Below are 14,132 nucleotides of genomic sequence, written 5' to 3' on the forward strand. Positions count from 1 at the left end.
TTGGAGCAAGAAATCGTGGGTTTGATTATCATCAACGGAATTTTTTGTCCCCTTAACAGTAGTTTGATCATCAATGGAATTTTCAGTGCCATTCTTCCTTTATTCGCCTTGACACTTCCTTTTTAATTCCCCTTCCCCATAATGATATCGATCTGGTCACCTTAACACTTCCTCTTTAATTCTTTCCCTTCCCCATAATGGTAGCGATCTAGTCACGAGAACTCCTTCTGGATAGGACAGGACAGCAGCTTCTCAAGAAGTCAATTAGCTAGATGTACGAGTAAGGAGGGTCCATTAGTAACAACTCGGGACCGGTGCGTGTAACTCATGCGAATCGAGCTCATAGCTTTTCATCCGAGGTTAATATATAACTTTAAGAAAGCTTATTCATATATGGTCCAAGACCATAATTTATATTATCGGCTATAATTCATTCTCTAGGTAGTCGGACTACTTCTGAAGACCAAGTCCAGTTTAACACATCCAGTTCAAACTCATTACCATAACAGGCTCATCCTCGTCATCAAGGTCGATCTGGAAGCTACCCCAGGTAGATTCACGGCTACCTCAACTCCGTTTCACAATGAAGATGTAACGACTGCAATCAAGATATACTGACTTTGCTAAATTCACGAATCAATCTCTTGAAAATATTGCCGAGGACTCATTGAGAATCTGCAGGAAAAGGTACCTCTCAAATAATGACATTTCAAAAGTTCTTAACAGAATACCAAAAGTAAAGCCAAAACTGGGAAAATTAAATTAAATTATGAGATGATCCTAATTGAAAAGACTTCCATGTGCAACACTGGCAAAACCATCAAACTGAAAAATCTCTAAAACTGCGGGGGGATGTCCCTGCAGAGGTCACGTCCCAAAAGTTGGGAATCTTCAGGCAACAGGAACTGGGACATCAATATCAGCTGTTGTGAGTATTGGCCGCACGTATTCCTCCTCTTCCTTCGGAGTATGGATTGTGACAAGATCAGGCAGTGGTGTTTTGGGGCCCTGCTTGCCCTTGGGGTCCCAGTCGAGCATGATCTTGACCTTGATCCCAAGTACTCCCTATTGAGAAAAAGGTATTATGAGACTCAATAATAATCCTAGAAAAAGGCACACTACACCTCTGTGGTTCAGAGCATGTTTCCTCTGTGTTATCCTGTCGCTCTTTTGTTCAACTCTTTTCTCAGGAAAACCAACACAATACATTCTATCCAGAAATAAATCTTCTGAAGTGCACCCATTAACATATGATTTATGGTGAAAGAAGACAAACATTCACTGACAGTTCAAGTCTTCCACAAACAAAATATAGGAAGAATGTGAGTTTTTGAGATTTAAAACGGAGAGTACCTGTCTCAAGAGAACATGCCTAACTGCTGAGTCAATGTACTCATTGACAGGCTGACCGGAAGAGATCATGTAGCCATCCTTGAACTTCATGGACTTGGCACGTTGAGCCCTCAGCTTCCCACTAACAATAACCTGCACAAATATTTGAAAATTTGTGCAATCAGATTCCTAGCTCCCTTTATGCCAGCAAAGAAGAGGTACCAGGAGAAACATTGAGATAATATGTATTATAAACTAACAAACCTCACATCCCTTAGCACCGCTTTCCATAACAAACCTCAGCACACCATAGCATGCCCTAAAAAAAGGGAGACCAATTAATCAGGACACAATTAATTCAAGATTTCAAGTCAAAGCAAAAGGGGAATTAATCATTTCTAGAAGATCCTAAAAGATATGTGGAAGATGATTATGATGAATGTGGCAACACTAAGCATTAAAGTGAACACATGGATTACTTCTATTCACAAACTGGCTTAGAGAGGCATTATCAATTTAGTCATCTTCCGACACAAACCAGGTATTGAGATGACCTATTTGCTTTGTAGATGACATATGCAATCCGCTTCACTGCACAGAAGCAATTGATGCATGAAGCACCCAGAGCATCAAAATCTTCAAGTATACAATTGAAACAGAAACAAACATGGACACTGGAAATTTTTCCCAGGATGATTCTGTCTTAAGGTTACAGCAAGAAAATAGATCTCATGACGAAGATCACATGAATTACAATCTATTTTTTTCATCCTCTGGTATAGAAATGACAGAGTAAATGGCCATATTGCTTTGAAGAGCACACTGGAACAAGCAAATGACGACTCTGCTTTATTGGTGACACCAGAAATTTCTAAACCGTGATAAGACTTCTTCGGATGTTTGTAGAAACAAAAGCATTGTATCAGGCATTTAAGTTCGACGTTAAGTTCAACTTACTGTAAATGTAAACAGAAAGAAAGTTCATCAAATAAAAGTCAACTGATCCCCACCTGCGAACAGCAAGGCCACCAAGCAACTTGTAGCGAAGGGACTCGGCCTGAGCAATGGCACAAAGGCCCCTGTTGTTGACCTTCTCTGCGTACAGCTCCACACCATTCTCAGGGAACTTAAATCTCTTCTGCACGACAGAGGTGAGCTCCCTAATCCTCCTTCCCTTCTCTCCTGAAATCCAATACACGATCAATCAGAAACAAGAAAAATGTTTCTTGGGCACTCTGATTGCATGGAATACTCACTTGACACACCCTCGGTTCCGTTTATTTAACAAATCAAAGTGTTACTTTTCCCGAATTTCTATCCGAAAGAGTAGAACTACAAATTTTTCAAGATCCGAACGTTACTCCCCGTTTGCAGTGAAGATCATATGCAACACAATGCCACCTGAAACATCTACAATCAAGCATAAGTTTTTTCGAACATCATTACTCTGCTTGTCGAATCAACTCTAATACAGATTACCGCCTGTATACAAGATACAAGCACAAGCAATAATCTACAAAATCCCATCTTTCCCATCATTTCACTTGCAAATCACCGCTATAGCAGCATTCCTATGAAGGCCGAAGCACACTGACACTCTTGTTCGTCTCCAAATCGAAAGTGAAAGCAGAGCCAAGCTAATGATCAGCACACATTATGGGAAATTGTTGAAAACCTACCGAGAACGTTTTGGGTGCGGGTGGCTCGGATGATGATCTCGGTGCGCATGGGAGTGACCCTGACCTCGACGCCGGAGTAGCCATCCTCCGCGAGCTCTCTGGTCAGCACCTCATTGAGCTCAGCGTAGAAGACTCCATCGGCTACGAACTTCTTCTTCTTGCTGATCTGACCAGCGGTCGCCATGGTGTGTTTAGGGATATGAGAGGGAAGAGCGGCGGTGGCGGGAGGAGACACTCTCTTCAAACCCTAGCTGTGATGACCATCCTAGGGTTTTGGTGGGTGAAGGGGATGATTTTATATGAGGTGATTTGGAAATGATCGTAAGTGATCGGACGGCTTGAGTGGTGGGAGAAATCAGTGGGCCTGCGTTGCCACGTCAGCTGCAAACTCAAGCAGGGGAGAGAATATGGAGATATGCTCGGGGATATAAACAAACCAAGCCGAACCGAGCCGAGCCTAGGTTCATGTTTGGACTCGTCAAATTTTTTCTAGACTCAAGCTTGAACTTGAGGTTGATCGAGTTTGAAAGCTGAAATTTAAGATCGATTCGTCAGACAAATCAAAGACTTGTGCAAGACTTGGCCAATGGGCCAAATTCAGTAGAAAAGTCGAGCACGGACTTGGCTTGGACTTAGGCTCGAGTTTGGGCTCGTTTAGATTTAAAAAAAACTATAAATAAATTATAAAACAAAAATATCATGTAAAATATATAATTCAAAAATACCAATTATAACTTGATGTAGTAATAATAATAATAATAAATAAAAGCTCGTTTAGGTTTGCAAGGTTCGCGAGCCACATACTATTTAGCTTAACTCGACTTATTTAACTGGCGAGCTCGAGCTTACTAAGAGCGAGTCGAACTCAAGCTTTCATCGAGCTGAGTCCGAATTGTTCGCGAATAGTCTCGTCTCATTTACACCCTACTTGGGACATTTGTACGTCTGACGAACTGTGAGGGGGGTTAGTAATCGGTATGGGTGGTAAGGTGAAATTGGAGCAGATCTAACCCAGCATGAATCGACCCGAAATTTTATACATTAATTCGGTTATAGGTATGGGTGTAAATGAAACGAGACTATTCGCGAACAGTTCGAGCTCAACTCGACGAAAGCTTAGGTCTTGTTAGGCTCGAGCGCAACTTGGGCTCGAGCTCGCTTGTTAAAAGAGTCGAGCCGAGTTTAATAGTATTCGGCTGGAGAAGCTCACGAGCCTACATGAGCTTTTATTATTATTATTATTAGGAAAATAAAAAAATGAAACCCCAATTACAAAATCGATATCGATAGTAACACACACGACTGTTTTATTCCACTCCACCATTTACTAAGCTAAGGTTTGTCATACCCTTTCTCCTCTGGAAAACGCAATCCAACTCCATGTAATTTGAATTTGAGTATTATCAAGTTGTAATTGGTATTTTTGAATTATAATTAGCATAATTGTTGTTTTATAATTTAGTTTATAGTATTTTGTTTTTGTATGCCTAAATGAGCCCAAACTCAAGCTTAAACCCGAGCCCAAGCCCGACTTTTTTGCTGAACTTGGCCCATTGGCCGAGCCTCACATGAGTCGAGCTTGAGCCTTTGATTCGTTTGATGAGCATAGTCCAAGCTCGGGCTTTTGGGCTCGATCAAGCTCAAGCCCAAATTTGAGCGTAGGAAAAGTTTGACGAGTCCAAGCTTGAACCTTGTATATTCGAGCTCGGCTTAGGTCGTTTACACCCCCAGTTATGGGGTTTTGCAAAGAAACTTGATGGGACTCGAATATTAAAAATGTTATTCAAGATTTATATTTTTCATTTTTTGATAGCCTGAGAACCCAACTGGAAAAACTAAACTACTAGTGGTCGAGTTTCTAATATATTTAGTTCTTTTGGGCGGGTTTTTCTGTGACCCAAACTGACCTAAAATTGCAAAATTCGAGCCGACCTAAACCATTTACATCCCTACGGGATAGGTTCAATGCGGGAACCCTAAAGAGGCGTTTAATGGATTCATAGCAATTAAATTACTAGTGATGCCACATTCCCATCTATGATGTTAATCTACATTACCATTCAAGTGGAAATGTGAATTGCCATGGCCCAACCAAATATGAGAATCATGTAAGACCCAAATAATTTAAATTAACGTTTTTTGGAATCCACATAAATTCTTACATACCAAACGCTAGCTAAGGGGCGTTTGGTTTAAAGATTGTTAAATTATTATGAATGTTAAGTTTAACCCATTTATTAGAATACCCTAGAAGATAGGTCGAAATATGAAACTGTTGCATTTAGAAAGTTTATTGAATTACTAGGAATATTAACGGTAATGTAATATCGTAGTGTTTGGTATAAAAAAATTAATGGGAAAAGACTACAATTTTACATTAACACCCTTCTATAAAGAATTATATTTAATTGCCTAACAAAATTGGTATACAAAATGGGAAAAGACTTCGAGGTTGTTTGGAAATGGAGTTGAGTTTAACTCAACTTCATTCAAACTATGTGTATATATATATATATATTTATTTATTTATTTATTTGAGTTGTAATAATAAGGTGGGGGAAAAATAAAAAATGTAATGATTGTATTGTTGAATTATGGGAAAAATGTAAAAAAAAATAATGAATAGTTGAGAGAAAGTAATGATTGTGGTGTTAAATTGTGAAAAAAAAAGTAATGAATAATTAAGAGAATTTAGTATTAAAAATTGAATTGGATAGTAGTTAATATAAAACAATTGAAGAAAAAGGAAAAAGTAATAATTGTGTTGTTGAATTGAAGATAAGTGGAGTTAATGGAGTAAAGTAAATGGAATTAAACTCCAAAACCAAACATAGCCAATTTTACGTTAACACCATTCTATAAAGAATTATAGTTTGTTGCCTAACAAAGTGAATGTTTAGGCTTTGTTTGGGAGCGTTGACTAAGTGTTTATTTACTCTTTTTTTCGGTAAAATCGGGGGTAAAGCCCAAATTACAATGAAACATGAATAAGGAGGGGCATGGTGGCCCCTACAATGTCGCCTAACAGTAGTTGAAACACCCCATTAGGAACTGAGTGAATAATATGCATGTCGAGCGAGTACTCCACAGCCATATTTGCGAGCTTGTCCGCACAAGAGTTACCCTCCCGATATGTGTGTTGCATCTGGACCTCCCAATCTTAACGACAAAGGTCAAGAATCCGACCTCGAAGAGTCTGTAGCCAAGGAACAACAGGACCATCCCTTGAAATGATCCGCATGACCGCTAATGAGTCCACTTCAAGAATTAACCTTCGACATCCCACGTTTCAAGCCAACTCCAACCCCGTGAGTACCCCCCCCCCCAAAGCTCCGCCACGGCGACCATAGCGATGCCAACATTTTGGGCAAATCTCACGATCCAACTGCCATCTACATCGCGAATGAGGCCACCAGCTCCAGCTGCCCCGGGATTGCCTCTTGAATAGCCGTCCGTGTTAAGCTTGAAGAAGTCCTCAAGGAGCTGAATCCAACTAATGTCGACCTAGCGTTTGGAGGTAGTACCTATCACCTTTTCCACCAATGCCCAGCCTTCCCGGAAAGACTGAGCGATCTGCAAGATGGTCCGACATGCCGAGGTGGGACGGCTAAAATCCAACTCGGATAACTCCTTGTTCCTCCACGTCCACAGCAGCCGGCAACTTGTAGCAAAGGTAGTCGACCAGTGTTGATGATGCGGGTAGGATAAATTTTGCCAAAGCCAATCCAATAGGTCCATAGTGAAGAAATCCGGTTGAGCATCGATCGGGACAAATCTCGACCAAACTTGCTTTGCCAAAGCACAATCCCGCAGGACATGTAAGGTAGATTCAGCCCCACTCTCGCAATGGGGGCAGCTAAGGGTGTCACACAAGCTCCTTCGGTAACGAGCTTCATTCGTGAGCAATATTTCCTTGGTTGCGCGCCAAAGGAATTACCGGATACGCTGCGGACCCTCCCATCTCCAAATATTCTTCCATAGCTTGGAGAAGTAGTCAGTCCCCGAGCCCTCAGTTAATAGTTTGTATGCCGATGCTACCGTATAGTTCCCAGATGGTGCCAATCGCCAAAATGAAACTTTGTCTCCATAGGCCCCCGAGGCTGGGGCCACCACACTAGCAATGCGTAACAGCGATGAATTGTTCAGCCGGGGAGCAATCTGCTCCCAATCCCATCTCGTCGATTCGGTGACATAGCTATGAATTGGGACCTGCACCTCCTCGTCGGACAACGAGATCACAACATAGTCAGCCAAAAGGCCGCTTCCCGGCACCCACTGATCATTCCAAAATCGAGCACGACACCCCGATTGAACTTGTTAACCTGAGCCTCGTTTGACCCTGTTCCAAGAGGAGGTAATACATCTCCATAGCCACGAATCTCCCGGCTTTGCTAATAAGGACATATCAGATCCCATTTGATTTGGGTACTTGTGAGTCAACAGTTGCACCCATAGCTTCGAGGGACAAGTGACAACTCCCCACTCGATCTTTCTGAGCAGAGCGCAATTAAACTCGCTCATGCATCGAAGTCGCAGTCCCGTTTCCTCTCTCGGACGAGTGACCGCATCCCACCAGACCATATGAAGCCGTCTCTAGTTCTTCGAGTAGCCATAGAGAAAATTTCGACACAGTCTCTCGAGCTCTAAACAGATGCTACAGGGAAGATTTACAACCTGCATTTGGTACATAAGGATGAACTGTAGAACCGATTGGACTAAGGTAGCTCTGCCCGCCATCTTAAGAGAAGAAGCTGACTACCCATTAAGACGATTCCTCACTCGGTCCAGCATGTTGTGGAAGAGCGTCCTCTGCACCCAACCATGGACAATTGGGATCCTTAAATACTTCCCCAAGTCCTCTGTCTGTGTGAGTGAACTGATTTCACAAATGCAATCCCAAATGTTTCCATGGACATTGCTAGAAAAAGTGGATTATGGATTTCGCCATGCTCACATTTTGCCCTGAACCTTGACAAAATGTCTCTAGAACACGCATCACCTCCTCAATCTGATCTACCGAGGCCTTCGCAAATAGAAGGAGATCATCGTCGAACATTATATGGGAAATAGGTAGGCCTCGAGCCCCATTGCTAATCGATTTCCACCGTCCCGCCCGACCAAATCAAAGATTAAGAGAGCGAGTCGTTCGATGCATAGGACGAACAAGTAAGGTGACAAAGGACAACCATGCCGGATAACCCCTCCTTGAAATGAATGATTCAGTGAGCTCGTCGTTCCACAACACCTGCATAGACGGGGTCAACACACAATCCATAATGATCTGTTTCAGTCGTAATGGAATCCCGGCTAATGATAGTGTACTCGAGAGGAAATCCCAATTCACACGATCATATGCCTTCTCCAAATCGATCTTGATGGCCATGAAACCTTTATGCCGCTTCATCTTCTGCATTGAGTGCATTAATTCCTAAGCAATGATCACGTTGTCCTGAATGTGTCGTCCCGAGACAAAACTCAACTGATACGGGGAGATGAGACCCCACATGTGGGGCCAAAGCCGATTTGCCACTATTTTCGTGATTAGCTTGTACGAGACATTGCACAAGCTAATCGGGCGAAACTGATGGATCGTCTCCGTGAGCAAAACTTTCGGAATAAGGACAAGTAAGGTAGAGTTTATCTCGGCCACTAACTTCCCTTCTTCAAAGACTTCCTTAGCGTATTCAACCAACGAGGAATGCACAATCTCTCAATTCTTTTGATAGAAGATGGCCTGGAACCCATCGGGCCCCGGAGCTCGGAGCGGAGACATATTGAAAAGAGCCCGACGAATCTCCTCTGTCGTGGCAGCTGCGGTAAGCCAACTGTCCCCCCATCGAGTAGCACTGGAAATCAATTATTTGTTTGGAATTTGACTGGTATGGTACCAGCAGTGTACAAAGCCCGAAAGTGATTCACCGCGATCTCGCGAAGTCGGGCGTCATCATCCACCCACGTCCCATCCTCTCCTTGCAGCACTTCTACTTTCAATCTCTTCCTCCTAATAACCGCTCGATCGTGAAAATACTTAGTATTGCGATCACCGGCTGTAATCCAAGTACTCCTTGATTTTTTATACCATAACAATTCCTCCTGCACCTGAATTTCCTCTAACTCACTCATGATCTTCTTCTCCAACTAATTGAGGAAAGGATTTGGTCCTAATTGCAAAGCCCTTTGAATGCCCCCCAATCTCGATAGGGCCCTGGTCTTACGGAAGTGAATGTTCCCAAAGGTATTATTATTCCATTCTTGCACTTGAAATTGAAACTCATTAAGTTTTTCACCAAGAACTTTCCGAGGTGACCACACCGCATGCAAGAGGTTCGAGAAATCTTGGTGCATGTGTTACGCTGCCATGTAGCGAAATGGCCATCGATGAGGTGACGGAGACTGGCGACTCTGGCAGCATGTAAGCAAGAGATGGTGGTACGACTTCGTCAACGGCAAGACTCTCACCGAAAGCATTCGGGAAAAGCACCCGCTATTGGACATTGCACACAGTTCGGTCCAAGCGACATAAGATCCTCTCGCATCCCCAATAGATCGGCCCCCTCTATGTGAATGAAGGCCCCGTACTACCCATGTCCAACAAGCCATACCGATGGAGCACTTCATTGAATTTAGAGGCCTCGTTTAGATTGAAGGGTTCTTCGCCAGACTTTACAACCTCCAAGGTAATCGCATTGAAATCCCTCATAAGTAGCCACGCATCATCACCCCGTTAGGGCTACCGAGCAAAGAAACCCTTATAGATCCTCCCGAATTATGGCATTGGGGCTGCCGTAAACCGCGGTGAAGAGCCATGAGCAGCTCCCCTCCTCTACCCGTACATGGATAGCTTGCTTGTGTCGTTGTAGAATAGTGAGTCTGATACAATCTAGTCTCCAAAACACCCAGACACCACCCGAGAATCCTTCAGCCTCCACCCGGACAACCTCAAACTCCCGAAACTTCCTGCAAACCTTATCAGCTCGCGCATTACTAATACGAGGTTCAACAATGGCAACAATATCCGGACTATGCAGACGTAAGTAATATCTCAACGATCCTAGAAAGTTAATGCTTCCGGCACCACGACAATTCCACGAGAATAACTTCATTGATAAACCAATTAAGTAGATGAGGAGGAAATATCCTGTTGACCGAGGACCGAATTTACTGCATAATCGGGAATCTTGCACTCACATTGCATGTCATCACCCCCATTGTCTGGTAGAGTCATGCTGACCTCAGATGAGGTCTCCATGTTGGAGAGCTCGAAATTATCAGTCTCCTTGACAAGTGACGCCAGCACAACTTCAGGTGGTCCTTTATCCTCATGGGTTACACCTCCCGGGATAGTGGGCGCCACTTCGACCCGTGTCGAGGTCAGGACCTGGATCTGTAGGACCTTTGTTTCCTCTCTTGCTGACGAGGTAGGAAATTCAATTGGGTGACCGATGTCCTAGTTGGGGCAGTATCTGGCCTCTTCAAGATCGTGATTGACTCAGGCACAAGGGCCTTCATCGCCTTGGATATGCTTGGGCCTTTGAGGGTCTGGTCCCCAGTGGGCTTTTCAGCTAAACTACTATCCATAACCCAAATTGGCATGGCCGAAGATTTAGGTCGGGGCTTGGAGCAGGCCCTTGAACTCTCCCCTAATTCCTTCTGGGCTTGAGCTTGAAATACCACAGCTAGCCCACCAGCTTACCCTACTTTAACGGCTTGAATTCTACTGCCTACAAGCATAACTTCTTCCAAGATGATCTCTACCTCGATCTCCTCGAGAATTGCAAACGCAAATTCGCTCCTTCCTTTTTGAGCACCCATAACGTCTTTCTTTCCTCCATTATCTCCACGAACAGCTGGCTGCGGGCGCAAATTTCAGAGTTTAATACGGACCTGCATCCAGGGACCGAAAATCTCGCCACCGGTCGGAGCCAGCTCTTCCCTGACCTCTTAACCTGCTTAACTTTTTCCTCCGAAGACACCACCCCCACCTAGCCTTCCACCACCACCGGCTCCTTACCAATACAATATTCTTCCTTCCGATGCCCGAATCGGCCGCAATCAAAACAAATTAAGTGTAGCCCTTCGTACTCCACCTAATAGACCCTACCCCCTAGTTCAAATTCCGGCTTTAGAGGCTTGGTCAAGTCGATTTCAGCACAAATTCTCGCGAACGCCCCTTGTTACAATCTGTGTGTGCTTATCGACTCCTAATGGTCGTCCCAATGTAGTGCCAATCCTTCGGAGCATGGTTCTGCAATGGTACTGCAAGGGAAGCGGGAGGATGCGAACCCAGATCGTTGTCCGCTCAACTTCGGATGCCCATGGATCAAAGTCCGGTGTCCACTCACATATGGTGAGATAGTGGTCCTGTATCACCCAAGGACCTCCGGTAAGGGCCTATTCCCTGTCCTTTACCGAGGAGAACCGGGCGAGATAATGGTCGTTAGGGAGATTCGTAATGGAGTATGACCTACTGGAGCTCCATAACTGGCTAAGTCGTTGCTTCAGGATCGTGAAAGACACTCTCTTCCCTAGGAGCTTTAGTACCAGGCATCCCTTCCAATTGGAGCTCCACACAAATATTTCCTCCTCTGTTGTGAGGATCTTGGGCCAGATGTCGTTGGAGAAATCGATCATCACTAGGTCCTCCTCCCATTTACTAAAAAACACATCACTTGATTCCACTGATAGAGCCGTTGAATTCCCCAACAACACCTCACTGTATTGTGCAATCCGAGGACCTGCCCCTATCGCAGGACTAGCAGTAGTTTCCTCAGGCTTCTCGGCCTGCTCAGTCTCCATTTCTACAAAGCTTCCCTTCATATGCAGTTTCTTTGCACGTTTGACACTTCGATCAAGCAGATCCTTCTCCTCTTCCGTCGTCCCACCAAATCCCGGAGAGAGAACTCTGAGACGCCATCTATTTACTAATTTTTTTAGTAGAAACAATGTTTAGTGAATTCTTCTAAAAGCATGGCTTGGTTAATTTTTTATGGTTAGAAATGTGATTTTTCCATCAGGTTAACAAATGCTTATGAAAACTTTTCGCTTATTTTCCATTTTATGTATTTACTTTTAATTTCAAAAGTTTTAAATTGTTACATTTCAAATAATTTAACTTATTTTAAAATCAGTACTAATTTTTCAAATTCTATACTTCAGTACTTTTACATCAACAGACACTCAGAAACCAAGTCTTAGTTTTGTCTTAGATAAATTAGAATAATGTATCGGCCTCTATTTCATTGAAAATTACAATCATGTATAAACAAGAATGATGGTCTCACTACTATTAATTATAGTTTACCCGTATTCTGCTTTAAAGACATGGATAATATTCTGCTCTCATAGATTTTGGAACACGAAGAAGAAGATATCGAGCCTTATTTGGCATCTCCAAATATGAGAGATCTATCCATTATGTTTTCCTCATTTGACAAGTCATTTAGATTCATCGCCACATCAATGACATTTTCCTTATCGTCAGCAGCACCATTAGTCTACTGTAGAAAATTTTTGCTAAATGACCTATCAAGTGGATCGTTAGCTGCTTCATTATTTTCTGTTAATCCGATTCTTCTCGTCATGTTACCCGTGAAATTGCCTCCTTGACCAATTTGACCATGCAAAGTGGCCAATCTTTGTGAAATGCTAGGCCATAAATCCTTTGGTTTACCTCTACATCACATGCGGTATAAATCCATTGACCTGTGCTCCTACTTGCATAGTGCTTTTGAGCTCAATCTCTCGCAAAAGATGAACGAATAGGCCACGTTTGGTAAATTGGACTCACTCTAGCTCAAAAAAGCAACAATGAAAATTTTTGTTTGTTAAAGAGCCCAAATGTAGCCGCAAGTGTTCTCTATCACTTCGGTCTGCAAGCTCAGTTGATCTTGCAATTGCTCTAGGTAATATCTTTGGATCTTTCTTTTGCTATCTTTTGTGGTCAAAGAAGTTGTTAATGACTTTATATATATATATATATATATATATATATGTTTTATTTACATTTGTATGGTTTGGGGATTGTGTCGGATAACGGGAAGGTCGCCACTGCCAGGAAAAGTAATGAAGTTACAGCTTCTGCTGATGCATCAGTATCGTCCAAGTCTGCCGAGGGTAATAACGAAGTCCATAAGCAGCAACGAAGTTTGGCCAAGACAACTAGCTTTTTTGTCTAAAGCCATCAATTCCATTGTTTACATTCTCCTAAACACTTATTATAAGAAGTAATATTGTTCTTGGAAATAAATTGATTGAAATTTGTAATTGTGAATTACTTTCCATAGTTCAACATTGAAACTGATTTTGCTAGCCTTCACTTTGGAACTTCTCGAGATAGCACGTTAATTCAAGTGTTTTCTCAATCTATTCGCTTTCGATTTTATTCGAATGTTAGAAAAAAAAATAGATAGAAGAGAAGTCGGGTGGAAATAGAAGAGCATATTGTGTTTTATGCAAAAGCTAGACTTAGAGAAATTCGCTAAAATTGACAAAGTCCCCATAATTGATTGGTTTGAGAAAATGCAAATAGAAGACATGTACCAATTAATTTGTGCACAAGTCTGTCTATGGACGCGACCTTGCTGATCGCCACCCGCGAGAATACTCCCGACTTCTCTTTTTAATAATTAAAATTTTTAATTTTTGTAATTATATTTTAATTTCAGGAATAAAAAAATATACGATAAGATATGAAAGTCCTTAACAAATATATTATGAAACTTATTTAGACAATAACGGTATCGTGGTTTCAAAGAAAGAAATACAGAAACACAATAGTCTGAATCGGTATCTTAGAAAGAAAACACATAGAGTAAGAGGCGAGAATGGAGAGGAATAGGGAGGGTAATGTGGGTAGTTATGTTTAAAATTTAGTTTTTTAAGCATAATTTAATCGTCCTTATTAATTGAATAGTTAGTTATATGGGCATTTTGACAAGTGAAAGTGAGACCAACTACTCTCATTTATACCTTTGTATAATAGTATGGATATTTATATAATGCCGCTCTCTTTTTTTTAGTAGATTAATCAAAGCTGAGGCTCGGAAAGAGGATAACAACAAAACAAAGAAAAAACTACATCAAGCAAAAGAGGGATAAGAGACCCAACAGTGTCGCCAAAGA

At 42.3% G+C, this 14,132-nt stretch overlaps 1 protein-coding gene across 1 annotated transcript; it reads right to left on the bottom strand.

Annotated features, from left to right (window-relative positions):
- Positions 1-651: 651 nt before the first annotated feature.
- Positions 652-3,294, bottom strand: LOC116197566 (40S ribosomal protein S3-3-like). Its single transcript, XM_031527741.1, has 5 exons — positions 3,012-3,294; positions 2,343-2,514; positions 1,597-1,651; positions 1,354-1,485; positions 652-1,065 (listed from the first exon to the last, which is right to left on the bottom strand). Exons 1-5 carry the CDS (start codon positions 3,193-3,195, stop codon positions 892-894), a joined length of 717 nt encoding a protein of 238 aa, XP_031383601.1. The 5' UTR covers positions 3,196-3,294; the 3' UTR covers positions 652-891.
- Positions 3,295-14,132: the final 10,838 nt, after the last annotated feature.

Source organism: Punica granatum, chromosome 2 (assembly GCF_007655135.1).
Source record: "Punica granatum isolate Tunisia-2019 chromosome 2, ASM765513v2, whole genome shotgun sequence".
Lineage (NCBI taxonomy): Eukaryota > Viridiplantae > Streptophyta > Magnoliopsida > Myrtales > Lythraceae > Punica > Punica granatum.